The following is a 23,823-nucleotide window of genomic DNA, read 5'->3' on the forward strand; positions in this document are numbered from 1 at the left end:
TCCGTGACTATTTTTGGGATTCCAGTATTCACCATCAAAACTATCTAAAGAAGACTAATTAAATTGTTTTTCTTTCTGTCAGTTATGAAATAGTAAAACTATAGACTTTTAGAAATTACTTAAAATAACAAAGATATATGATAATGATATTCTAATTTTACACATCAAGCATTAACCAAATAAATTATTCTAAATTTGAATTACAGTTTTTTAGATATTTTCATATAGAATTATTATTATTATTTTTTTTTTTCCGTAGAATGGACTTTGATCAAGTGTGTTGTTGAAAACAAATTTAAAGAAACAAATGTTAGTTTTAATGCAAAACACATCAAATATAACATGTATCATATAGATGTTTTCAAAATCAGGAAAATAAATAAAGAGATCGATGATACTTATTAATATAAAATGCTAAAAATGAAAGCAATCATACGATTTATTTGTCGTTAGTGTTTTCGAAGGTTTCCTTCCAAATCCTATAATTGAACTCTGGTAATTGTTCGAAACGTACGTTCGCTTAAACCCTTTAACAAAAGAGAAAACGTACGTTCGCTAATCCTACCAACAATGGTCGTCGAGTACACACGTCTAATCTCTCTAAACTGTAATCCACGTACACGTGATGTAATAACCCTCGTGAGTTTTATCCAACACCCGTGATTTATTCTACGTAAACCATTTCTTTAGATTGTGAGATATAATATTTTGTAATCCAACACCGGTGTTGCACTAAAGTTTTACATAGATAATGTCAATTTTAACGTATACGTACATGCTGTCACGTTAATTTTTTTATAATTATTGCTTAGTTAAGTCCAATACTCAAATGTTCTAGTAATTGATTAGATCTGATTGGGTCTTTGACATGAACGTTAATATATCAAACAAATAAAATATTTGAGGAATGTTGTGAAACTTGTAATTATCTTTTCATTCAATTCAATGGTGAAAGTATATATATATATATATATATATATATATATATATATATAGATACACGAAGTCCTATTGGCGCGCCTTATGATTATGGTCTTGTAGAAATCGGTTATGGAGATCCATCTTCAATGATTTACAACATTCCCCTTGGCAAATGCTATATCTCCGGATAACATATCCACCACAAGTATGTTCTTGTCCTCAATCATTTTTTAATATAGACAAGAATTATGTTTTAGACATAAAAAGAATAAAGCATACTAATGCATAAAAATAATTGAATTTAAACCAAAATTATAATTCAATAAAATCTAAAAGCAAAAAAACATGGAAATTAAAAATAAATGAAAACAATAGGTGTCTAAATTTAATTTTCCTCTCTTAGGCAATATAAAGTCTCATACTCCATTAGATCATCTTTCTCATGGTGGAAATCTCCTTCACCATCAAGATGAACCAAGTTAGCTTCTGCATTCTTTTTCACACTCTCTTGATAGAGATCAGTAAGGTGCTTAGGTGTCCTGCACGTCTTTGCCCAATGGTTCCCCATACCGCATCTGTGGCAAACGGATTTGGTCCTATGTTGCGGTTTGAAAATTTCGCGGCCTCTACCTCGACCACAACCAAAGTCGGATCGATTCCCACGGCCTTGACCATCATAATGGTTTCCTTGGTAGTTGCCACGACCACGGCCGTGATACTTGTCTCTATGGATGTAGTTAGACTCTTTAGTCTCTTTAGGCCCTTGAGGCTCTTTCTTGGTCATATCAACTTTGTGGGCTTCTGGTAATGGGGTAGAACCATGAGGTCTCATTGCACTGTTCATCAGCAATAGTTCATTGTTTTGCTCAGCAAGTAGCAAACAAGAGATTAGACTTGCATATGTTTTAAAATCCTTTTGACGATACTGTTTCTGAAGCAGTATGTTATTGGTGTGAAAAGTTGAGAATGTTTTTTCTAGCAAGTCTTCCTCAGTAACCTCCTTACCACATAGTTTCAAGATTGAAACTATCTTAAATAGTTCTGAGTTATACTCATCCACGGTTTTAAAATCCTGGATTCTAAGGTTCTTCCAATCGAATTGGGTCTTTGGTAAAAGCACCGTCTTTTGGTGACCATATCTGTTTCTCAACTCTACCCAAAGGTCAAGAGGATTTTCAATGGTAGGGTACTGATTTTTGAGACTCTCAGCAAGGTGATGGCGTATGAGGAGAATCGCCTTATATCTTTCCTTTTCAGTGGTATTGTTGTCATCCTCGATACATTCACATAGGTCCTTTGATTTCAGGATAATCTTAGTATCCAAAGCCCATTGTAAATAGTTGTCACCAGAGACATTAAGTGCAGCATATTGGAGATTGTTGATCTTTGACATCTATAAGACACACAAGCAAAATATGTACTTGGTTTAGATTATGCCATGCGATTTTAAGACTGAAACAAACATGCACATGAATTTAGATTATACCATGCGGTTTTTAAGACCGAAACATGTAATTAATTTAGTCTAGGCCATGCAGTTTTTAAGACCGAATCATGCTAGTCCTAGTAAATAATCTCTTGTATTATTACATGGTTAATTTATGTATGAAACAATCCTAGACAAAATTATGATCTAGTATGAAAAAGGAAACATGCAAATAATTTTGAGTATTAAGGTTTTCCTTTTCTTTAGTTAGGTTTTCCTCTTTTAGATAGGATTATATTTTCCCTAGGTTCCGATTGTAAGATTTCAATTTAGGATTTCATGCAAGATATAGAACAATTAAATAACAATCAATCTATCCTAAGCAATTCTAAACCTCAAACAATCGGATTTTAATGTTTTAGAATTTAGGATTTATAGCTTTAGGGTTTTGATTTGTTGATTGTGTATATGTAGATTTTAGGGTTCTAATATAATTAGAGATCACATTCGATATATATGTCCGATGAGTTTGATTGTGTACCTTAAACACCGATTGGGGTTGAATGGATTGATCCGGGAGCTAAAGACCTCGGAAATAACTAGTTGATCACGAGCTTAACCTCTGCTTGCAAGCTTGAAAAAACAAAGGCTTGATCCGGTTGCAAGCTTTGAACGAACAAGGGTTGATATGCAGCGGTTTAGGGTTAGGAGATTTTCTCGTTTAGAGTTTAGAGCAAATTCGTGCTGATAACGTGTTGTGAAACTTGTAATTATCTTATTCATTCAATGGTGAAAATACATATATATATATATATATACACGAAGTCTTATTGGCGGTGGGAATAAGTAAAGGACGATGGGCCTTATGATCATGGGCTTGTAAAAATCGGTTATGGAGATCCATCTTTAATTGTTTACAACAAGGAAATAATAAAATTTAAAAGAAACAATTTGTGTCACTGAGATTTTGTATCGTTCTCTTGCTTGGAGTTGGAGATAAATCAAGAAAAACATAAGAACGACAAAAATAAAATAAAGTATATAACACCGCGATTTATTTCTCGATTTGATAATTCTCTTACGGTACAAGCTTTAATTTCTCTCTCTCTAGTATAATTAACACACCCGTGAAGAGGATAACCGATAGAAATTATATGACAACTATATTTTTTAATAAAAATAACAGAAATTGATTTTGATCGATTTAATTTAACCAACTGATTAGTAAAGAGAGACATATATATGTCTCACGTGAACAATAGGTTGTTTCATAATAAGTAGGAACTCAATGTCGGTCATGAGACTGTGTTAATGGCTGAGATAAATGTAGAGTATACAATTTCGAGGAATAACTTGTACGAATTGACCAAGGTGATATAAGTGGTTGCATTTCCCACCTTAATAAGTCAATTTAGAATCCAAATCCGTTTTTTTTTTTGGTAAACTAAATGTTGTTAAGAAACGTCTTTAACACTATCAATTACAATCACATGCATGACCATAATATATTTTTAATTCGTTATAAAATCGAATCATTAATAGGGACGTTGGCCGATGTAGTTCCCCGGAGGATCATAGCTACAAATCACCCAAATGTACTCATCATTCTTACATCTCACCGATCCACAACCTAGTCGAACCGAGTCACGCCACACGATCTGAGTGTAATGTCCACACACTCCATCACCACCACACGTGTTGCTGTCATAATCGTAGTTTTCCTTCTCCGTCATCCAATACTCAGTAGCGATCGGACCGCTCATTGTTCCCCAACCCGCTGCTAGATTCTCGCCGAATGGTCCCGAGGAATGCTTCATGGCACAGTCTCTGGCCCGTTCATCTGCGTAGCTCTGTGCATAGATCGCAAGAGTTTCGTTCCACACCATTGGCCCGACTCCAACCATGGCTCGGACCTTGTTGTGAACGACGAGCGTTTCTTGCGGTTTGACATCACCGTTTTCGCTGGCTCTTGGCGGTTCAGCGGGAGTGTGACGATAGGCTTGGGTTAAATCGGAGAATTGTGCGAGTACGATGAAAATATAACCAAAAAACGACATTTTATTCATTTTGGTCTTGTGTGTGTAATTGTTTTGGCATTTATTGTGTTGTGGAAGAAAACATTATCTTGGCTAATGTATATATAGAAGTTGCGTTGGTGGGTTAAGCTTTATTTCTCTGTCGAATTATAAATTTGCATAGAATAAAAATATATATATATATATATATATATTTTCTTAAATTAACTTTTGAATTGTTGATTTGTTTTTAACATAGTATATAATATTCTTAAAATAACTTTTGAATTGTTGATTTGTTTTTAACATAGTATCTAATATTCTTAAATTAACTTTTGAATTGTTGATTTGTTTTTAACATAGTATCTAATATTCTTAAATTAACTTTTGAATTGTTGATTTGTTTTTAACATAGTATATAAAAATACATATTACAATATCTTACCATCAACTTCTTTATCCCATGTTAGATTGACAAAAAGACACATTTCATTATATAAGTTATTTTACATTGCAAAGTAAAATAAGATTTTAAATGCATTTCTATAATTTTATAGATTAAGAGATCCTGTTTACCAAAAAAAAAAAATATATATATATAGATATGATCCCAAAGACACATACTAGATAAGCTTATAGTTTATAACTTTATATCTTAAGTCTTATATAAACATGAGTTAGAGACTACAGCTATCTTACAAATGAACTCTTTATCAATTCTAAGAAATCCGATAAGTTATATATAATAATATTAATATGATAACATGATAAGCAGTTATAAACATATCAGTATGAAAGAGTCCAAACGCAACTTTTGAATTAAACATAATAATAATATAGAAGAACAAAAAAGTTATAAAAGTTGAAGGCATCATCAGTGAAACGAAATGTTATTTACTCTTAGTCGTCGCCGTTACTTCCCAAATCCTTTGAATTCATGTAATTAACCACAAAAGTCAGAATAAATGACGACATTCGTTAATCTTAATCCCACCGAAAGTGGAGTTCGTTAATGATAAATATAGAATTACATGTACATACGTATTAACAAGTCCACGTACAATCATTCTGAAATTATCAAGTCAACACCCGTGATTTGTTCTCAGCTTTATCTTCGGGGAGTGATTGTTGGCTTTTTATGTGGATGGTAAAATACTACTATAGACTACATAGGTATGAAAATTTATTCTTGCTTATATAACTAAAAAAACATCAAATTGAGATAAAGTGAAAATTTCAAGTCTCTAAATTAGAGTCGCGATAAGTGAAAATTAAGACGGTTGTTTGATTAGTTTGAAGTTCGTTGCACATCGAAATCCTCACAGATTAAACATAAAGTAGTTAAGACAAGAAAACTAGATAACAATGAACAATCCTCAGGGCTCTGTAGTGAGCTTCCTCGCCCGCTTATTGGTAACACCTGCTTTGGAAGGCAGGCACTCCTCCATTTGCTAGGTCAGTCCAGTACCATATTGAACTTACACTAGCAAATAGATCTCCAGTTACGTTATCAATCTGCGCCAAGAGAAGATTGCGATTCTTCTGTTGTTTCAAGGTGAGAAGATGTTGGACGAAGAGGGAGTCTTTTGAGATGTCTTTTGAGATAACCATCAGACTTGATGGTGGTTTATGGTCTATTGCAAAGAAAAGAAGGTCCTCTAGCATCTGATTACGTCTTGCACGTCTATTTCCTGAAAACAAACAAACATCAACGGATATGAGCTATACGTTACTGAAAGAGAGAGAGAGAGAGAGGTTTAAGCTAAAAGTGAGGGAATTCACCTGCGCGTACGAGCTCGATTCCAGAGGATTCAAACTCTGACGGCACTATGTCTTCGCTCTTTTTCATCTCACAATAAGCACGGATTGGCACTTTACCACGATAACCATCACCGGCAAGAGCTGATTTGATATTCTCAGAAACCAAATCAAGAGAGAGACCATCAGAAATTTCGCAATCCACAATGTCCCAGAAGATGCCCATCTCAGCCTCTGCAAGGTTTCAGATCCGACCTAGTTTTATATATATATATATATGACTACTAGAGATAAAATCACACAATTTGGAGGATCGAGGTTCTTACTGGCAAATTCGCTAGTACTACAAGCCCCGCAAGGCCTTCCTCCACTTGATAAGTCTTTCCAGTACCTTATTGAACTTACATTGCTGCTAAGTAACTCTCCTTTTACCTTATCAATCTGTGCTAAGAGAAGATTGTGATTCTTCGTCTTCTTCACAGAGAGAAGATCTTTCACGTACAGCGATTCAGATGAGATGTCTTGTGAGATTACCATCAAATTCGATGGTTCGTGGTCTATCGCAAAGAGACTAAGGTCCTCGAACATCCTAAAAAGTCTCGAATTTGTATCTCCTGATGAAAACATTAATATATCAACGGTGCGGAAGAAGAAGAAGAAGAGAACATGTTCAGGGTGAAGAAGGTATTCAATAATCACCTGCGCGTACGAGCTTGATGCCGGAGGATTCAAACGCTGAAGCCAAAGCCACTTCGCTCTCTTCCGTGTCACAATAAGCATGGATTGACACTTTACCATGATAACCAGCATCCGCGAGAGCTGATTTGATATTCTGACAAACCAAGTCAAGAGAGAGACCATTAGGAATTTCGCAATCCACGACGTCCCAGAAGACGCCCGTCTCCGCCTCTGATGAGAACAATTGATTAAGAACAAATTAAGTTACTAAAAACAACAGATCGATTGAGTAAGAGAGAGGAATCTTACCGTAAAATTCGTTGCTCGGGGAAGACATGGACAAAACTGAGCAAAGTTAGGTTTGATTTGTGGCTGCCGATGAAAGACTATCTAGCTAGGGTTAGATCTGCCGTGGCATGTACTCCTAGAAACTACTATGCCAGCCGTCTGATCTGACGTAAATTAAGAAACTGTTTTCTCAACCGTTGGATCGATCTCACGTACTCCATTAATTTATGGTATATATAGACATTTCGGTTAATAATTTTCGGGTTCGGTTTGTCAATTAATTCGGTTTTAGACAATTTAATGAACACTAATCACTTTAGCCCAAGGAAGCCCTAATCCAGAAAGAAAAAACCTAATTATATACAAGCTGCAAACTAAAATTTAATCTTCCTGATCATCTTGAAGAAAGTCGCCGGCCACACTCAAGTTGGTGGTGTCAATGTCTGCAACCAAAGGTAAGATTATTCTTGTCAACATAGTCGCTTGCTCTTATTTATCCTTAGACATGGATTATTCTTGTCTCTTTGTCTACGTATGAGCTGCTCTTCCTTAATTCTTTGCTCTTCTTGTTAATTCCTCGCTCTTATTTCTATGGGTTCTTATTCTCCTCTAAGTGTAAACTACTTCAATTGATGTCTCTGTAAGAGAACACAAAAGATATGAGGAACAAAATACAAGTTTAGATATGAAAACCAATACTATAGAGTTTTCGTGTAAACTTCTATTAATTCTAACAAATGTTCTATATTTCTTAAGAAAATTTATATTTATCGCTTTGTTTGATCTTTTTTTCGTTAAAACTGATTTATCTTAATTTTTAATTTTCAGGGTCCAAACTAACCATAGATGCAAGGGGTGCCGAAATCAAAGAAGCAGCTGGTGGGGAACTACTTCTGAACGTTTTCAAGAATAAAGATCGTGCAACCAAGTAATTTTTTTCTTTTTTTCTTCATCCAATATGATTAATAAAAGCATAGAAGGATACATAATAAACAACTATTATAAGTATCTATTTTTGTTTTGTAACCATACATAACTAAAACTCTCTTTTTATTTTGTTGCAGAGGCAAATCTGTAAGGTTGCCTTCCATTGATACCCAATCTCGCCTCTTATATATACTTTGGGATTGGGAAAACTGTCCAATCCCAAATTATTATGAAGCTCAAGATTTAGGTTTATTATATCCACATATCGTTGAGTTTCTTAAGAAGAAGAATTTTATTGTATCGGGGTTTATCGGGACTGGAGATAAACGTCATTTCAACACTCTAAAATATGAATATCTGAAAGAGCAAGAGAAAGACAATATTAACTTAGTCCATGTACCACGATCGGAATCGGAAGGTAACAACCTCTCTTTACAACCTTGTCTTTTTAGTTTATTTTTTCTATTAGTTTAGTAATCCATTATTTTAATAATTTTTTCAGAGAAAGACACAGCCGACAATGCTGCAAATGTGGCACTTCTTCAATATATGTGTGATAAAATGCCCCCTTGTCCCACCCTTGTTGTGACAGGCAATAAAGACTTCATGAAGATCATTCAGTCTGTTCGAAAAAGAGGTTTCGAAGTTTTTTTTGGCATACAATGATGAAGCAACAGGAGAACTCATAGCTAGTGCCAATGAAGCTTGGCATTACTACAAACTTTTTTTGGTATAGACAGGAAGCTCCTTAACACTAAGAAAAGGCCGAGAAAGAAAAAGAAAGGTAGACTTGCAAAAGATGCTAAAAGGTTAAAAGCTTATAAAGAGCAAGGAGGAGAGAGCACAAGTAAGACTGAGACATGAAGAGGGGTTCACAAGCTTGAGCAGATGAGCATAATATTAGTTTAAATATCGTGATTAAATAATAATTTAGGGTTTTATGATGCTATCTTATCTAGTTGGTGTGACTGATCATCTCCTGGTGTGTGTGTCGGATCTTCCTTCTCTCAGTTTTGTTTTTTGCTTTTTGATCTTATTCAGTATGATGTTGAACTTTGTGCAATTGAAACAAATTAGTTGCTGTTGTGTTTAGTGTTTCTAACACACGAAGCATCGAGACTTACTACTGTCCCTTGTTTTTTGCAAATTGAAGTGAAGTCTCGGGAATATCGGCTTCACATATATACAAATTGAAATAGTCAGACGTGTACTGCATTTTGTTTGATAAAAATAATCAAAGGTGGTTTGGTTGTTGAGGTGTTAGCACACAAGCGTCGAGACTTGTATTGTCTTTAGTTTTCAAATCACAACAAGGAGGCTTAATGGTGAGTTTCCCGAAATGGTTTCGGATGCAGTCTTTGCGATCATAAACGTTTCTACAAACGCGTTGTCAGCTATTCCAGTAGACGTTTATTAAAGATTTTCTGAGAACGTTTAATAACCGATATCTACAGAATATAATATAAATTAGTTTAACGCTTTTTAACTTTTTAATCGCTATTCTTAAACCCTGTTCACAATATAATTATATCATTGAAATTGAACATATACTAAAAGAAAAAATATGTAAAAGACAAAGAGTTCGTAAGAAACATACCCATGTGGAAAATTTATATATTGCAAATAAGTAGTTATGGACAACATACAGATTAACTCATGATACATTACTCAAGTCATGTCATGTGGTAAGCTCTTGTGGCTGTGTTACTGTTTAGTACCAAAGCTAAAGATTTAAAATTCAACTAGTTCCCTAAAAGAGCTAGGCTTTGCACAGATAATTTATACCCATGGTTCGTGGAGCAGCAACGGTTTCACATTAATTCATACTCAAGGTTCCTTGGAGCAGCAATGGTTTCATGGGCTCTCGTCTATCTCATCCGGAACATGCAATTTCTCCATTGCAGCCTGTTTTAGACAATCATTATTACGCTATTAATCCCTTTCTCTAGACTCAAAATAATTCAAATTTAGAAACCGTCACTGGACGACTCTGTTTGTTGTGTTTTTGAAAGACTCAAACCTTTATTGCAGCAACGTCAGTTGCAGGCGGTTTCATATCCAAAGCGAGACCAAAATGAAGCATGGCTTTATCGTGCATGTTTCGCCGCTTATAGATCCTGCCCATTAAAGCGTAAACGCTGCTCTCTGAAGGTGCATACTCTTTGAGCTCCTCAAGAACTTCTAGAGCTTCATCTAATCTTTCTAAGCAGACAAGAATGTTAGCTTTCTGGTACATTGGATGAGGGTTTTTTCTGTCTGCTACTATAGCTTGCTCCATTATCTCTAGTGCTTCCTCACTTCTCTGTTCACACAGAACAAGAAAAAGCATTTAGTCATTCTTTAAAGATTGTTTTTTGTTGTAGACCTTATATAATGAAATTAATAAAATAACCTTTAAGGCATGCAAGGCTGTCCCTAAATAAGACATTATGACAGATGAACTCGGGTTTATTAGGAAAGCCATTTTGAAGTGATGCTCTGAGAACTCTAACTTCTCTTGGCGTAGATATATCATTCCCAGCCCGTACCATGCGTTATAGTGTCTTGTATCTACACGAAGTGCGTTTTGGTAACTTTTCATTCCATTTTCAAAATCTTCAAGAGTTGTGTATCTACAGAGACAGTAAAGATAGAGAGTGAGACAAACAACCAGAGGATTTATTCATCAAGCACATTGTACAAGGCAATCAAATCGATAGAAGCTTTCTTACTCGTGGCCACATAAAGTATGAGCATATGCAAATCTTGGATTCAGTTGAACAGCTCGCAGGAAATTCTTTAGTGCGGTCTCATGGTCCTTTTGCAAGCTATAGCAATTCCCCATAGCACACCTACACAATTGATTATTTGGTTATGTCTCCAAATCACTAACAGTAAATTAAAACATTAATCAGAAAAAGAACTTCGACCAAAATTACCAAGATTGGGGAGCTAGGCGATCGGTTGATATTAGTTCCTGAGCCAAGTAACTCAGCTTCATATCTTCCTTCAAATGCTGCAAAAAATATAATATTTTTTTGGATGAAAACATTACAATACATGGGACTCAGATGAGACTGTATGTTTAAAAACAGGAAAATACACTTACGTAGAGGACTGTAGAGTATATATCCATTCCTTCTAAGCAATAAGGAGAAGCCTGGCGGGCAAGACGGAATGCTTTTTCAGCTTCTAAATAGTCGATTAATTCAAAGTATGCTTTCCCTACCTGCATTTAATAGCAATAATAGATGTATATAAACCTCCAACAATAACTATCACAGGGCACCAGACTAAAACTCACACAGGGGATCTCGTTGGAAACTTCTGTCCAAGTTAGTCGTTACAAAAAGTGTATATACACAACAACAACAAAAAAACTGAATAACATAGCTCCTACAATGGTTGTCCAAATAAAACATGTCTAAGCTGTATCCATATATGACAGTCTAAAAGAGAAAAGAGTCACTAATTTACCTGGGAAAGAACCCATCCTGTATTATAATGCTTATGTGGAAGTTTCATATACATATCCAGTGCCTCCTGAACCATCCAGAAGCAGAGGAACACAATATATAAGCCTATATAAGTTCACCTCACCTTGCATTATTCAAGAGAACAACAATATGTCTACCTGACACCTGTACATGTACGAAAGTCTACACCCTTCTCCAAGTATCCTAAGGAGGCTTAAAATTTCCGAAACACCAATTGTGATTCTTTGGGCACTCATTGCTGTGCCCGCAGTCAACATTGTTTCGTCTTCTTGATCACAGAATTTAGCATCATTGGAGGCCATAGAACCAGTCGTTGAGGCAGTATTAGGCCTTGAATCATCAAAAGGTTCCCCACGAACTCCTAGCCAATTAGAATGACAACGCTTTGGGTATTACAAATATGCCGAAACCAAAATAGAAGGCATGATAATAATCACAACAAGCCAGATTTCAAACAAAATAGTGATCTAGTACATGAAATGTAACAAACCTTCATCTATGTTTTCATTTGCCCAGGAGTGTCCCTTCCGAAGTGTTACAGAACGAAGTGCTAAAGAACTCAATTTAGAACCTCCCAAATACTTGGAAGCGTTGCTCATATTTCCGCTTACTGTTGCAGCACTTGAATTAGTGTTTGCCCCTGAATCGGCAGACAGTCTCGAGCTCCGTCGTGGACCAGAATCAGAAAATAGCCTGCCAGAAATCTGCAAACAAAGGAGACATGCACTCACGGTAAGAAAGATAGTAGAGAAAATTTTATCCCGAGTACAAATCAGACTATTAAAGAGTAAAGTGAAAACTAAGTAGACCAGTAGAGATACTGTATGTGTATACTACCTTACGTAGCTTTCCTTCATCTACAAACTTTCTTCTGGGTGCTTGAAGAGTCGAGTTTACTGTGGACTTTGGAGAATTGTCAGTAATAAGGGAGTTTGGGTTTGCAACAGCCGGCTGAAAATTCCGGAAAAGTGGTGGTGGAGCTATACCGGACAGCTACAATTTCAAAAATACAAGAAAAAAACATGTAAAATCTCATTTACAGCTGTTATTATTCAGATAACTATAAAGGCTGATAAAAATGAAGTGCCAACCCAGAGACACAATAGCAGAATCAAGACCCCATTTTTTAACAGTGAAGATACAAACCATTCTTTTGGCATAAGAGATATAAAATAGCCGATGCATACAGTGTGAGATTAATACCCATGATGCATTAATCTCTTAAGTACTAAAGAATGTGGTGATCAACAGATGAACACGTAGTTGTACATTAAAAAAAGGAGTATGAAAATCGTGTGGCATTTACCTGTGCAGCCACTGGCGAAGGCGTATTATAGAATGACATATTCGAAACACCTCCATTAAGTCCATGAGAATGAAAATTTCCAGAGATATCTTTAAGGCCATGGTTTTGTGTGTGTTTAGACTGCCTTGGACTATAATCTTCAGAACTCGTGTTTTTAGTAGAAGTCGAATTACGTTCCTCATTGTACGTGTTTAAGCCGAGGGAAGTTGACAGTTGTTGCATGTACTGCTTTTGAATGGAGAGAGCAGCTGTTTCACCAAAAACTGCAGTTGCTTCCTCTGCAGCACCTGAAGAAGTTGAACGGAAAGAAAAGTGTTAGAGAGGCATAGCAACGGTGCCAAGTATGCAGAAAAGGTATTCTGTTCACCTAGTATACATAATTCCTCATATGCGGCCCAAAGTAGAGGGTCTATTGTCAAAGACTGTTTAAATTGTTGAGCAGCATTCTTCCTTCTATCAGTATACCTGAAAGGTCACAATTATATATGAGAAATCATCTCATCGAAGAGATTCAGAATCAAGAATAATTGCATAGAGAAAATAAAAAAAAAACAAACTTGTAAATAAGTCCAAGAAGGTAATGGCCAGATGCACCATTTGGGATCTGCACAATAACCAGAAGCCTGTTGTTATCTTAACTGAACTAAATCAATGAATAAGGTCCAGATACTGACACACTGTGCTTGTAAACTGAGATTCAATAAGCGAATAAAGGCAATATACCAGAGAACATTAAATACCTCCGCACCAGGTTCATTAACAGGACAGAGTGCAGATTCAGCTTCATTGAGAAGGTCCATCTGGAAGCATGATAACGCGAACAAGTACCGGGACTGAGCCATTTGTGTTCCTTTACACAATATCAAAACGAATATAAAGATGATCAAAATCACCTAACAAAAGAAGGCGCAAAATTCTGACTGAAAGGCTAACTAAACAAGCAACAAGTCAAGAAACCATGGCACGCACCCTTTAATAGATGATATGCACTGTAAGCTTGGTTATTCTGCAGGTAGCTGGTGGCTAATAGCTGCAAATTAACCTGTATAAGAGGAAAAGTCAGAAAGTGATTAAAGAAGAAGGCCTCAAAGGCTAGTCTTTTATTGACACGCTTCCTGAAGCTCACAATTTGAAAACCGCTACGAATGTTGAAACTATCCAGACAAGGCTAAATGAATAAATACTTTATCAGCTATTATTGAAGCTCTATAAACCCAAATTTTAACAAAGCTTGAGATAAGCCCAGAGACTTTCCTGTAACAGTTGACTCATAGCTAAAGTGCCAAGGATAATAAAAATTTAAACTTGGAATCATATATGGACAAAGTCATTTACTTCTGAAATCTAGAGAGAAGCAAACCTCAAATTGAAATTTTTCTAAAGACCAAAATCAGTAATGACTAATGAGCACAGCTACTAATAAAAACAAATTCAGCAAAAGAGAGAGAGAGAGAGAGAGAGAGAGAGAGAGAGTAAAAAAAACGAATTGACCCGCGAATCAATACACAGATCGCGAAGCAAAGGGATAAAAAGGTGAGAAACCAAAATCGATCTCGAAGAAGACACAGTGAAACTACCGAATTCGAAATCCAAAAAGAGATGCACTTTCGACGAATTCAAAGATACCCAGACGAATAAAAAACCCAAAAATCTCTATTTGACCGTTCCAACAGCTTCGATTTAACAGAATTTGAAAGAAATAGAGATAAAAGCAGAGAGAGAGTGAAAAGAAGAGGGCACCTCAGAGGGAAACTCAGCGCAGAGACGCTCGCACATGAAAATAGCATTCTTGTATACAAAATGACGAAGACTGTTGTGTACACAGTCCACAAGCATAGCTTCCATAGTTGCCTTCCTTCCTCCAGAGAGAGAAGAGAGAGAAGAGAAGAGAAGAGAAGAGAAGAGAGAGAAGAGAGGGTTTCTGTTTTTTTTTTCTGGGAATTAATTTATTTTCTTACCCTTTGGGATTTTTTTTTTCTGAAGTCGTGATTTCAAATTTTGAGGCGGCACGTGCGATGCTCTGTTTTTCAAACCTTTCGGCACGTGACAAAACCATAAAGCCTTGTTTTAAAAAAGTATAATGGGCCGAGTCTCTCTGCTTTTGGTCAGCTATTGGGCTTTGTAATTGACCCGTTTCTTTCTTGTTCAACAAACTTTCACCAACAGTATATAATTGGTTTAGGGTTTGTGTTGTTTACTTATTGGGGGCGGCGACCATGAAAACACAGCATCAGAGAGATGGAGACTTCAACGAGACAAACGTTGTAAACAGAAACACCGAAACGATTCCTCTAGATCTTACGATCGAGATACTCCAAAGGTTGCCAGCGGAATCTATTTTTCGATTTAGGTGCGTATCGAAGCAGTGGTGTTCCATTACACGTAGCCGATTTTTCATTGACTCTTTTATGTCTTTGTCTCTATCTCGACCACGTTTCCTCGTCTGCTGTGATGTTATTCAATACAATCCCAGTCGTAAGAATCGATTTCTCTGTTTATCGACGCCTCTTTTTCCTCAAGAATCATCAAACGATTCATCACTTATATCCAAACACGAAATGCTGGTCTCTAGAAACTCTCATGTTCAGTTCCTGGGCTTCTGCAGTTCTGTCCGTGGCATCATCTGTATATCTGTTGGGGAGCTTGGTCAGAGTCCTCCTTGTTTCTTGATATGGAATCCAACAACAAGACAAGTACTAAGGATTCCTAATGACCTGACCGGGATTGATCCCAAGTATGAGTATTGTTTTATGTACTTGGGATACGACACAAGGAAAGGTCAATACAAGATATTGCGCATCATGATGAGAGTGGGCGGCTTGGTCAAACATAATGTATGTACGTTGCAAGGAGATCAAATGCAATCTTCTTCTTTTTCATCTTGGAGGCACGTTGAATGTAATATCTCTTATGATCGTCATGACAGCCAAGTGTTATGCATCAATGGAGTTGTATATTATGCAGCTTCGGAAAAAATATCGAGCAGCAGCAACAGCTTTGTTATAGTGTGTTTTGATGTTGGGGTTGAACGGTTACTTTTCGTTGAAGCATCAAAAGAAAAAGAGAAGTTAGATCGTCTAAAACTAATAAACTACAAAGGGAAATTAGCCTTATTTTCTGTCAACAAGGTTATATTTTGTGTGCGCTTGATGATATTAAGAAGCAAATTTGGTTGACCAAGACTGGTCTTCTTTCTCCTTCTTTTTGTGATTCATACTGGAATCTCGAACTAATGAAAATCTGCGGCACCACTGATGCTGGAGAAATCTGTATTGTGTCGTCATTAGAAAAGGATGCTCCCGAGATTTTCTTCTATGACTTAGAGAAGAATAATTTCAGAAGAAGAGTTATAGTTGGAGGAATCGCAAATGAGTGTAAGCGTCATTCCGATACTTTTTGGTATTTGTCTAGATCATGTGACCATGTAGACAATATTATTTCTTTCTAGATTAATCGAAAGACTGTCTGATTATTTATATTCGGTTCCCTCTCACTCTTGAATGGTTGTGTAGTATGTTTATGACCATACTAAAGCAGGACTAGTTCGCATTTAATTAATTATATTATATTGTTGTGTACTAAAAGTCTGTATACTAGTGCTCTTAAGCATAAAACTCCACTATTATAAATTCATTGTTGATCTGCATTTTTTTTACTACATTCCTCAAAAACTTCGTACCATTATGATCTTCATCGCAGTATCTTACCCGTGCATACTATAATATATGCTCTATACGACAGTCCAAGTCTTTTCCCATACCAAAATATTTGTATTCACCGTCTGGAAGCCCGGTCCACGCTAATACTACACAACCATTCAGAAGTCTCAGTGGAAACTCTCGTCTTTGTTTATCACTAGACAGAGTATAGCCTCAAGCACTTTTCATGTATTCATAATCATCGATTTCAAGTGAAACAAGAGAGTGGGAACAATTTTTGGAAATAAAATTCATTTATTTGGTCTCTAATGATCTGATAATCACACGGCATGCGGATTTCAAAAATGTAAAAAGTCTCCCAAAAACTTGTCTTCCATATGCACATCCAGTTTAAAGAATTTCGAAACTATCAAGATTCATATCATGATATCATTATTAAAAAAATGTCTAATATAATTTTTAAATTTGACATAAACGTTAATTTCTTTTTTTTGTTAACAAATCACTGTGATGAGATATATGTTTGACAGCAAATTGGATACTACAATCATTGACAACCCACCGCTTTATCTCTAGACCTCGACTAATAAGTCGTTAAAAAAACAACTGATTCACTATATAATTTTCCTTTTATTTAACTAAATTCAAATAACACGTAACATCCGTGTTCATACAATCATACTTTACAAATATATATTTTGCTTTAACCCCTAATTAATTAGACTCTTCCTTGCAACGAAAATATCAAGATCTCGCACCAAGATGCCGTCTCTCTGATCCAGCTCATCCTCACCAAGATAATTCTCTTCCTTCAAGATGTCTTAGTTGCACAGCAATTGGCGAGAGTGCTGACGACAATTGGAATGATTGGCATTACTATTGCGACATCTGCAAGCTCGTGTTCCACGAAGGCTGTGACATCGTCCCGCTACGTCTGAGACATCCTTATCACCCCAACCACATTCTCTATACTACCCTTAGGTTTTCAGAATCCAATATCCATTCGTTTGAGGGCAATATCCCTCTTACGGTGTACTCACTTGCCTCTATGCTTGACCGAAACGTTGTTTATGAATCTAACAACGCTTGTGATTGGTGTGGCAAAAACCTCGGTAGTATATTTTATCGTTGTATTGAGTGTGATTTTCGTCTCGATTTGGATTGCATGAAGGAAGATCCTCCTTTTACTATCACAGACTCAGAGAGCCATCAACATCCTCTCACCTTATTTCCTAGACAAATTGAAGAACCTTGTAGTGCTTGTGGCTTGGGTGGAAACAAAGAGATAGGTTATGCTTGTGATCCATGTAACTATTTAGTCCACAAAAAATGTATCGTCTAATCACCACATGTCATAAATCCAAACACCTCATCAAGACCATCTCGCTGATAGTCCATGTCTTCCACCACCAACATCATTGTCATATGGAGTTACTCATGAAAGCAATTATGAGGATGTAACGGATGGAGAAGAACTCGATCGAGGTAATCAAAGAAGTGCACCGTAGTAATCAACCGAAGATATTGCGTTATTTGAAGAAGCTTTATCTGTGTGGTTAAAAGTTTGAAAAATGTGGTTACAATGTAACTCAAAAAAAAAAATCACTACAGAATTTTAACAAAAGACTAGATCGTTGCACATGTATATTTGTGGAAAGTTCGATATACGATAATCATTTCTGATGCTCATGACATGAACTGATGAACAGTGTGATTTGTAGCAATTAATTTCACCATTGTCAATCAGATAAATTTAAAAAGAATGATGAAAAACAAAGGTATTAATTATTAAATAAACAAAATGATAACAGTCGACAACATGTAAAGTATAAACTACAAAGCCCACAAGCTTTGATTAGTACAAAAGACGAATATTTCACTAAAGGGTTTCTACTTTCTTGTGTACAAGTAATTTAATTTGCCAATACCAGACGGTTAACCAAAAAAACATACAGTATCCCACATTTCAAACTAAACCGGCGTATACCACTAAAATCACCATCTGTTTCAAATTCCCAACTCTCGATAGTTCTCAGGTTAGCTTCCTGGGCAAGTTATAAGCCTTCTTCAGAAACTTAGTAGCAGACTCATCATAACGGTAACACAATACTCTTAAAAGTGTGTTTGGTTCTGTTGGACTCCACGGACCAGAAGTCGGCGGTAGTGGAAGCTTCCCTCTGTCAGAACCATGATTCTCGAGACACACAGCTTTAAAACGTTCAATCAAAGAGTCTGTATCAGTGCGCAGCAGCGGAAGTATACTCTTGACCGTCGTCGAAACCTTCTCGATTAAATCCAAAGGCAATCCGTCTCCATTTGACCAGAAAAGATCACACAGAAACTTGAAATCCTCCTCCACCACAGCAGAGTCTTGAACTGTGAAGCCACGTGATGGTCCACCTGCGAGGAGGACCAATAAGAACCCGTCGAAAGAAGCTCTCATGATGTCTGAAATGACTCTGGTTCTGACTCTGTCATGAACCGTTGAGGAGATGATCTCAAGGCACCGTTCGAGCTCTTGGAGAAACGCCTCGATCCTCGAGGAAGGAACTTCCCCGATATACAGACCATCCCAGAGAACGTAGCTCAGATCGTGGAAGACAATCTTGTAAGCAGTTGCTTCAGACAATTGCTGTATTCCTTTCGAGCAATGACCGATCGACTGTTCAAAGACTTTACCGTTACCATCCAAAGAAGCAACTTCGGAATCTGGGAGACGGTTCAGTGTTTTTCTCCCCGGTGATTCGATCTCTGTCCTAATATACTGCAGAGTGTTGATTCTGCAACAGAACTGAATTATTTCTGCCGAGTCATTACTCGACGCCGACTGTGATTTTCTCCTGTGAGAAGCTACCATTGGCTTCTCCTTTTTCTTAAATACACCATGTAGTCTCGACCCGACCGTGCATCTTGTTAAAGCAGGCAGAGCAGGTAGAAACGTATTCCGCGAGCCTAATCAATTCCATAAAGAAAAATAAAAAACTTCCATAAGTGAGAAATCAACAAAGCATTAGCTTCATCATTCAAAATACCAGATAATTGAATCTGCATACCACAGGAAGATTTCGCCTTTGATACGTAATGCTGCATACATTTGTCGAGACCTGACGTTAGCTCAGGAAGTAAAACTTGATGCATTAGTATTGGCAACAAGAAAAACGCTTCCAATGTCTCATCTACCATCCTCAGTACATCAACCGCAGAAGGAGCGATACCAAGTTTATTCGATCTAGGATTCCATACCTGCAATAGAAAGTTACACAACCAATCAATACACTCTTAAGGCAAAACCAAAAAGGAAAGATTTTTAAAGCCGTTAGCTACCTCTTGCTGGAGATTCCTGTCAATCCACTCCTTAAGCCTATCAACTCTAGTTTTGATCCATGATTTCACAAGGTTGCCAATAACGACTTCCGCTTCAAAAGGAGGCATCTCTCTAATAACTGATTTCCCGCCATCTTCACTATCTACTGCATCTTGAACTGCAATCTGCACCAGATCCTTCTCAAGCTTATCTGCAGCGGTGAGTACTCTTATAGCATCCGGCGTCAACTCAGTAATACCAGACACGAACTTCTTCAATTCAGTTCCGTAGCATGAATGAAGCGTAGCTGCAGCTACACCAGCTGCAAGAGGATGCCAGTTCTTTAAGATTGGACTAAATATCGCCTTCTCGTTGAAAGCTAAATGACCAATATCCTCTGCAAGAATCGCAAGAGCCGGAAGATTGCTAGTGTTCTGACGGGATTTTGATTTCTTGCTATGTTCCACCATCCTCTTTGTCTATTACAACCAAACAGTAGAAGAAAAACAAAACTACATAAATGGCCTCAAATACAAAATACAATCAACAAAAAAAAAGGGAAAATTAACAAACCTGTGAAAAAGCCATACGCAACGAAGATCTGATATAAGTATCGACACGATCACGCCCTGAATCAACATGCTTTTTTTTCCTCCTATATTCACTAGAAGTATCTTCACCAAGTACTTTAGCTACCAAAATCCCCAAAGAAACTGTAGTTTCAAGCGTCTCGACGTTATCAATGTTGAAAGTATCATGGTAAGCAAGAAGTCTCTTCTCAGCCCAATCCACAATCAAACTTAAAACAGAACCCAAGATCTTTGAATACACAGGATCATTCGTCTCCTTTGCGTCGTTCTCGATTTCGAGTATCAAGTTATGAGCAGCTACAAGCAAGTCATTCTCCACTTGCCCAGTTGTAACATACCGATTAAACAACACCCAGAGAAAACAAACGTTGTGAATCATCTGATTCATACCCAAGACAGGCCATGTTTTCTTCACAAGCTCCAAAACTTCATCTACCTCTTCAACGATCAACAACTCATCGTTCACATCAAAACAAGACTCTAAAAGCATTTTATAGATTCTAAGATTCAGGGGAAACCCATCAGCCCAATGACAAGTCTCGGAACCAATCCCATTGTTGTCAGACCGACTAGCAAGAGACATTACTAAACTCCTAAGATTCTGCGTCTCCCCTGTAATCTTCCCGGTATCTAACGGCCTCTCGAGACCTGACCTGATGATCTGCTTAAGCTGTTGAACAGATTTATCTGATTTAGTTAACGGCACACAAGGATATAATATCAGACCGGCTTCAAGAAGCTTCAAGTTTCTTCTCTGCCATGATTCATACTCTTCCTGATCTGGAAAATCTGAAGCTTTGAGCTGTTGCAGAAGCTCAAGAGGTAACACCAACATCTCCACACGCCTCCCAAGCTACAATCAAACCCACATATGCCAAAGCTCAATCCCAACTCTTCTTAGGGGAAATATAAAAATGCTACCTTTTTACATACAATGAGAAACGTACCTGACCAGAAGCGATCCTAAGAAGAGCTCTACGAATCCTTGAATCGATCTGTTCAGAAATTCGCATCTGTAACCGAACCAACTCACCGACCGTGACGGATTTCTTACTCCGATCAGGTTGACCAGACGATGCTCCTCCTCCGCCGTCTCCGTCACCGTTTCGTTTCTTCATCCCTAAGGCCTTCTTCACCTTACTAGCAGCTGTAGACGTCAGAGATCTATGAAGCGACGGCGATGGAGATAAACAAGCCGTCGGGACACCGTTGCTCCGATCAGATTTGGGGGATTGAGGGGTGTAAGTGAGGGGACGACTTCCGGTGGTCCGGCAAGCAGCGGCTAAGATCTCGTAAGCGGATTCACGGAGCTCCGAATCAGATAAATTAGGAGCTGGATCGCCAAATGGGGAAGGTAACAACGATTCCATTTTTCCACTTGGAATTTTTGGATCAAAGTAAAAAGCGACAAGAGAATATATACTCAAAAACCCTTCCCTGATTTAACAAAAATAAAATTAAACCTTTGTTTTTGGGGGGATGATCAGAATCAGAAAGAAGCGACAAGAGAATATTTTGCGGAAACGATTAGATCAAAGGTAAGAAGAAGAAGAAACAATCACTGATTCATCACCAAAATGTACAAAGAAACAGACAAAACTGTACAGAGAGATGAAGTATTAAACTTTACTATTTGTTTGTTTTTTTTTTTTTTTGTTCTTGAAGGACAAAAAAAATTATAAACTAAAAAAGATGAAGAATTTGGTGATGCTCAGATAATGATTCTTGCTTGAGGTTAAAGACTGAATGATTTTGAAAGAAGAAAAGCAGACAAAAGTACAAAGCAGATGACAAGGGAATTAGTGAGAAGAAGATTTGAGACAGGTGTTTGTCTTTGGGTACCTAATAATGCACATGTTCGGAATTGTATTTGTATGTAATTGTGTATTTTCCCTTTCTTTTAGTTTTATTTGATTTTTGTTTTTCTAAGGCAAGATAATTAATTAATATTAGTAGAATAGTATAGATTAGGGAGTGTCATTACTGTTAGAAAGAAAGGAAAATGTTATAGTGGGAAATAAAATATATAAGGGGGGTAATCAGTCTCATTCGTTGAAGCTTGGAAGAGATCAAATGTGTTTTCATCTAATTACTTCCTTTATTTGCATATTGATATATGACATATAAACTAGATTTTTTAAATTAAAAAAAAGTTTTTTTTGTCAATAAAAGAATCAGCTTGAACGAACCAATTAGAGGGAAAATTATGTACAAATAAAACATGATGCGGAGACACACGCACATGGTGTGCTAAAGAATCCATTCGTACATTAGCATGGCGAGAAACATAAAGCAAAGAGAAGGAAGAAAACTCCTCCTTGTCCATCTGAATATCGTCGAGGTATGTTGCGAAAGCTGGCCAATCAGTATAAGAAGAAACCATCTTCACCAAGTCTGAGTAGTCGGTAAGGAAAACCATATCCTGGAAGTCATGTTCAATCATGCATTGCATCGCCTAGAGGAAGGCTTCAACTTCGGCATATAACGGGGATAAACTTCGCCGGAAATTTGTTGCTCCAAGCACCGGTGGCGATCCTTGTGACGAGGTACATCACCATCCTGCACCTGCAAAAACATCAGTCGCCTTCCAAGAGCCGTCAACATAACATCTATGTCCCGTAAACACCGGGGGAAGCGATATGCCCTCGTAAGGCCCAGACGGTGGACGCGTAGGGGTGGAGGGAATCTCTTCCCCCTCGTCATCCACCTGAGCCTTCTGCCAAGTCAACACCTCGCCTTCCTCCACCCAGACAACCTCATCCGGGCGTTCCACCTGAATCTCGAAAACATGTGCATTCCGATCTTTCCAAATGTACCACATCAGCCAAGGAAAGGCTAAAACCTGTGAACCCGGACCTTTAGGATCTAGAAAATGATCGACATTAGCATACACAGACCCCGTCGGAAAGAGATGTGGCCCCACTGGTACATGGGCTAAAGCCCAGACTTGTCGGGCCGGCGGACACAAAATGACCTTGGACATCCAAACGTTCTGTCTCATACCCATATTTGACCGTATATTTCCCAGTTTTAGTAAAGTGCCATCCTAAATAATCTTCCTTTGAGCAACTACTTAGAAGTATAGCCTCTATCAGAGCGACATCCACGGGACCAAAATGCTGAGTGAGCAGATCCTTACGCCAAAAATTCGTTTGACGATCCATTAAATGGGGTAACCGGAGAGTTGGGTCCTAAAAGGACCGTTACTTAAGGCTGGTCTCGGGAATTGAGCCGGAATTCAGGGATCACTCCATATAGAAATGGAGGTCCCTGAGCCAACCCGTGTAATAAGCTCTTTGTTCACCAGAGAGCGAACAGAGACGATGCTCCTCCACCCATACGAGGGTGAATAAGATCGTATTGGATCTATAGGATCTGAGTTCCGATAATACCTACTTTTAAAAACCCTGGCAAACAAAGAGTCCGAATAATCTATCAGTCTCCACAACTGCTTAACCAGCAAAACCGTGTTAAA

The 23,823-nt window shown here is 37.4% G+C and overlaps 6 protein-coding genes and 1 pseudogene across 7 annotated transcripts; 2 read left to right on the plus strand and 5 right to left on the minus strand.

Annotated features, from left to right (window-relative positions):
• Positions 1-1,203: 1,203 nt before the first annotated feature.
• On the minus strand, positions 1,204-3,128 carry LOC147921051 (uncharacterized). Its single transcript, XM_087500390.1, has 2 exons — positions 2,889-3,128; positions 1,204-2,314 (listed from the first exon to the last, which is right to left on the minus strand). The coding sequence occupies exon 2, from the start codon at positions 2,312-2,314 to the stop codon at positions 1,307-1,309; it is 1,008 nt and encodes a 335-aa protein (XP_087356516.1). The 5' UTR covers positions 2,889-3,128; the 3' UTR covers positions 1,204-1,306.
• A 559-nt stretch (positions 3,129-3,687) lies between these two features.
• LOC104766844 (pathogenesis-related protein 1 pseudogene) lies at positions 3,688-4,518 on the minus strand (annotated as a pseudogene). Its single transcript, XR_015590728.1, has one exon. The product of XR_015590728.1 is annotated as a pathogenesis-related protein 1 pseudogene (transcript).
• A 1,105-nt stretch (positions 4,519-5,623) lies between these two features.
• LOC104766843 (uncharacterized) lies at positions 5,624-7,186 on the minus strand. The gene is made up of 5 exons (XM_010490810.2): positions 7,108-7,186; positions 6,820-7,029; positions 6,447-6,734; positions 6,145-6,354; positions 5,624-6,053 (listed from the first exon to the last, which is right to left on the minus strand). The coding sequence occupies exons 1-5, from the start codon at positions 7,133-7,135 to the stop codon at positions 5,770-5,772; spliced, it is 1,020 nt and encodes a 339-aa protein (XP_010489112.1). The 5' UTR covers positions 7,136-7,186; the 3' UTR covers positions 5,624-5,769.
• LOC147921052 (uncharacterized) lies at positions 7,021-9,115 on the plus strand. The gene is made up of 4 exons (XM_087500882.1): positions 7,021-7,541; positions 7,915-8,014; positions 8,151-8,431; positions 8,516-9,115. Exons 1-4 carry the CDS (start codon positions 7,526-7,528, stop codon positions 8,677-8,679), a joined length of 561 nt encoding a protein of 186 aa, XP_087357008.1. The 5' UTR covers positions 7,021-7,525; the 3' UTR covers positions 8,680-9,115.
• Positions 9,116-9,613: 498 nt separating this feature from the next.
• LOC104766841 (cell division cycle protein 27 homolog B) lies at positions 9,614-14,788 on the minus strand. Its single transcript, XM_087500389.1, has 16 exons — positions 14,536-14,788; positions 13,765-13,837; positions 13,536-13,645; positions 13,353-13,399; positions 13,163-13,260; positions 12,796-13,082; positions 12,327-12,482; positions 11,980-12,193; positions 11,627-11,850; positions 11,470-11,535; positions 11,102-11,221; positions 10,932-11,008; positions 10,725-10,844; positions 10,406-10,625; positions 10,034-10,315; positions 9,614-9,918 (listed from the first exon to the last, which is right to left on the minus strand). The coding sequence occupies exons 1-16, from the start codon at positions 14,638-14,640 to the stop codon at positions 9,868-9,870; spliced, it is 2,250 nt and encodes a 749-aa protein (XP_087356515.1). The 5' UTR covers positions 14,641-14,788; the 3' UTR covers positions 9,614-9,867.
• A 223-nt stretch (positions 14,789-15,011) lies between these two features.
• Positions 15,012-16,271, plus strand: LOC147921053 (F-box protein At1g30790-like). The gene has a single exon (XM_087501355.1). It carries the CDS (start codon positions 15,012-15,014, stop codon positions 15,969-15,971), a length of 960 nt encoding a protein of 319 aa, XP_087357481.1. The 3' UTR covers positions 15,972-16,271.
• A 1,946-nt stretch (positions 16,272-18,217) lies between these two features.
• On the minus strand, positions 18,218-22,336 carry LOC104766839 (protein unc-13 homolog). The gene is made up of 5 exons (XM_010490806.3): positions 21,296-22,336; positions 20,332-21,201; positions 19,779-20,237; positions 19,508-19,697; positions 18,218-19,406 (listed from the first exon to the last, which is right to left on the minus strand). The coding sequence occupies exons 1-5, from the start codon at positions 21,716-21,718 to the stop codon at positions 18,487-18,489; spliced, it is 2,862 nt and encodes a 953-aa protein (XP_010489108.1). The 5' UTR covers positions 21,719-22,336; the 3' UTR covers positions 18,218-18,486.
• Positions 22,337-23,823: the final 1,487 nt, after the last annotated feature.

The sequence above is a fragment of the Camelina sativa genome, chromosome 19, assembly GCF_030686135.1.
Source record: "Camelina sativa cultivar CO46 ecotype springtype chromosome 19, ASM3068613v1".
NCBI lineage: Eukaryota > Viridiplantae > Streptophyta > Magnoliopsida > Brassicales > Brassicaceae > Camelina > Camelina sativa.

Coding starts and splice junctions, on each gene's coding strand:
- LOC147921051 (XM_087500390.1), bottom strand. CDS start 2,314: ATGTCAAAGATCAACAATCTCCAATATGCTGCACTTAATGTCTCTGGT.
- LOC104766843 (XM_010490810.2), bottom strand. CDS start 7,135: ATGTCTTCCCCGAGCAACGAATTTTACG. Junction 6,735..6,819: donor CATCAAGCTCGTACGCGCAG/GTGATTATTGAA, acceptor TGTTTTCATCAG/GAGATACAAATTCGAGACTT. Junction 6,054..6,144: donor AATCGAGCTCGTACGCGCAG/GTGAATTCCCTC, acceptor GTTTGTTTTCAG/GAAATAGACGTGCAAGACGT.
- LOC147921052 (XM_087500882.1), top strand. Junction 8,015..8,150: donor AATAAAGATCGTGCAACCAA/GTAATTTTTTTC, acceptor ATTTTGTTGCAG/AGGCAAATCTGTAAGGTTGC. Junction 8,432..8,515: donor ACCACGATCGGAATCGGAAG/GTAACAACCTCT, acceptor TAATTTTTTCAG/AGAAAGACACAGCCGACAAT.
- LOC104766841 (XM_087500389.1), bottom strand. CDS start 14,640: ATGGAAGCTATGCTTGTGGACTGTGTACACAACAGTCTTCGTCATTTT. Junction 12,194..12,326: donor ATGAAGGAAAGCTACGTAAG/GTAGTATACACA, acceptor CTTTGTTTGCAG/ATTTCTGGCAGGCTATTTTC. Junction 10,845..10,931: donor CGCCTAGCTCCCCAATCTTG/GTAATTTTGGTC, acceptor TCAATTGTGTAG/GTGTGCTATGGGGAATTGCT.
- LOC147921053 (XM_087501355.1), top strand. CDS start 15,012: ATGAAAACACAGCATCAGAGAGATGGAGACTTCAACGAGACAAACGTT.
- LOC104766839 (XM_010490806.3), bottom strand. CDS start 21,718: ATGGAATCGTTGTTACCTTCCCCATTTGGCGATCCAGCTCCTAATTTA. Junction 19,698..19,778: donor ACAGGAATCTCCAGCAAGAG/GTAGCTAACGGC, acceptor TTTCTATTGCAG/GTATGGAATCCTAGATCGAA. Junction 19,407..19,507: donor AAAGGCGAAATCTTCCTGTG/GTATGCAGATTC, acceptor GGAATTGATTAG/GCTCGCGGAATACGTTTCTA.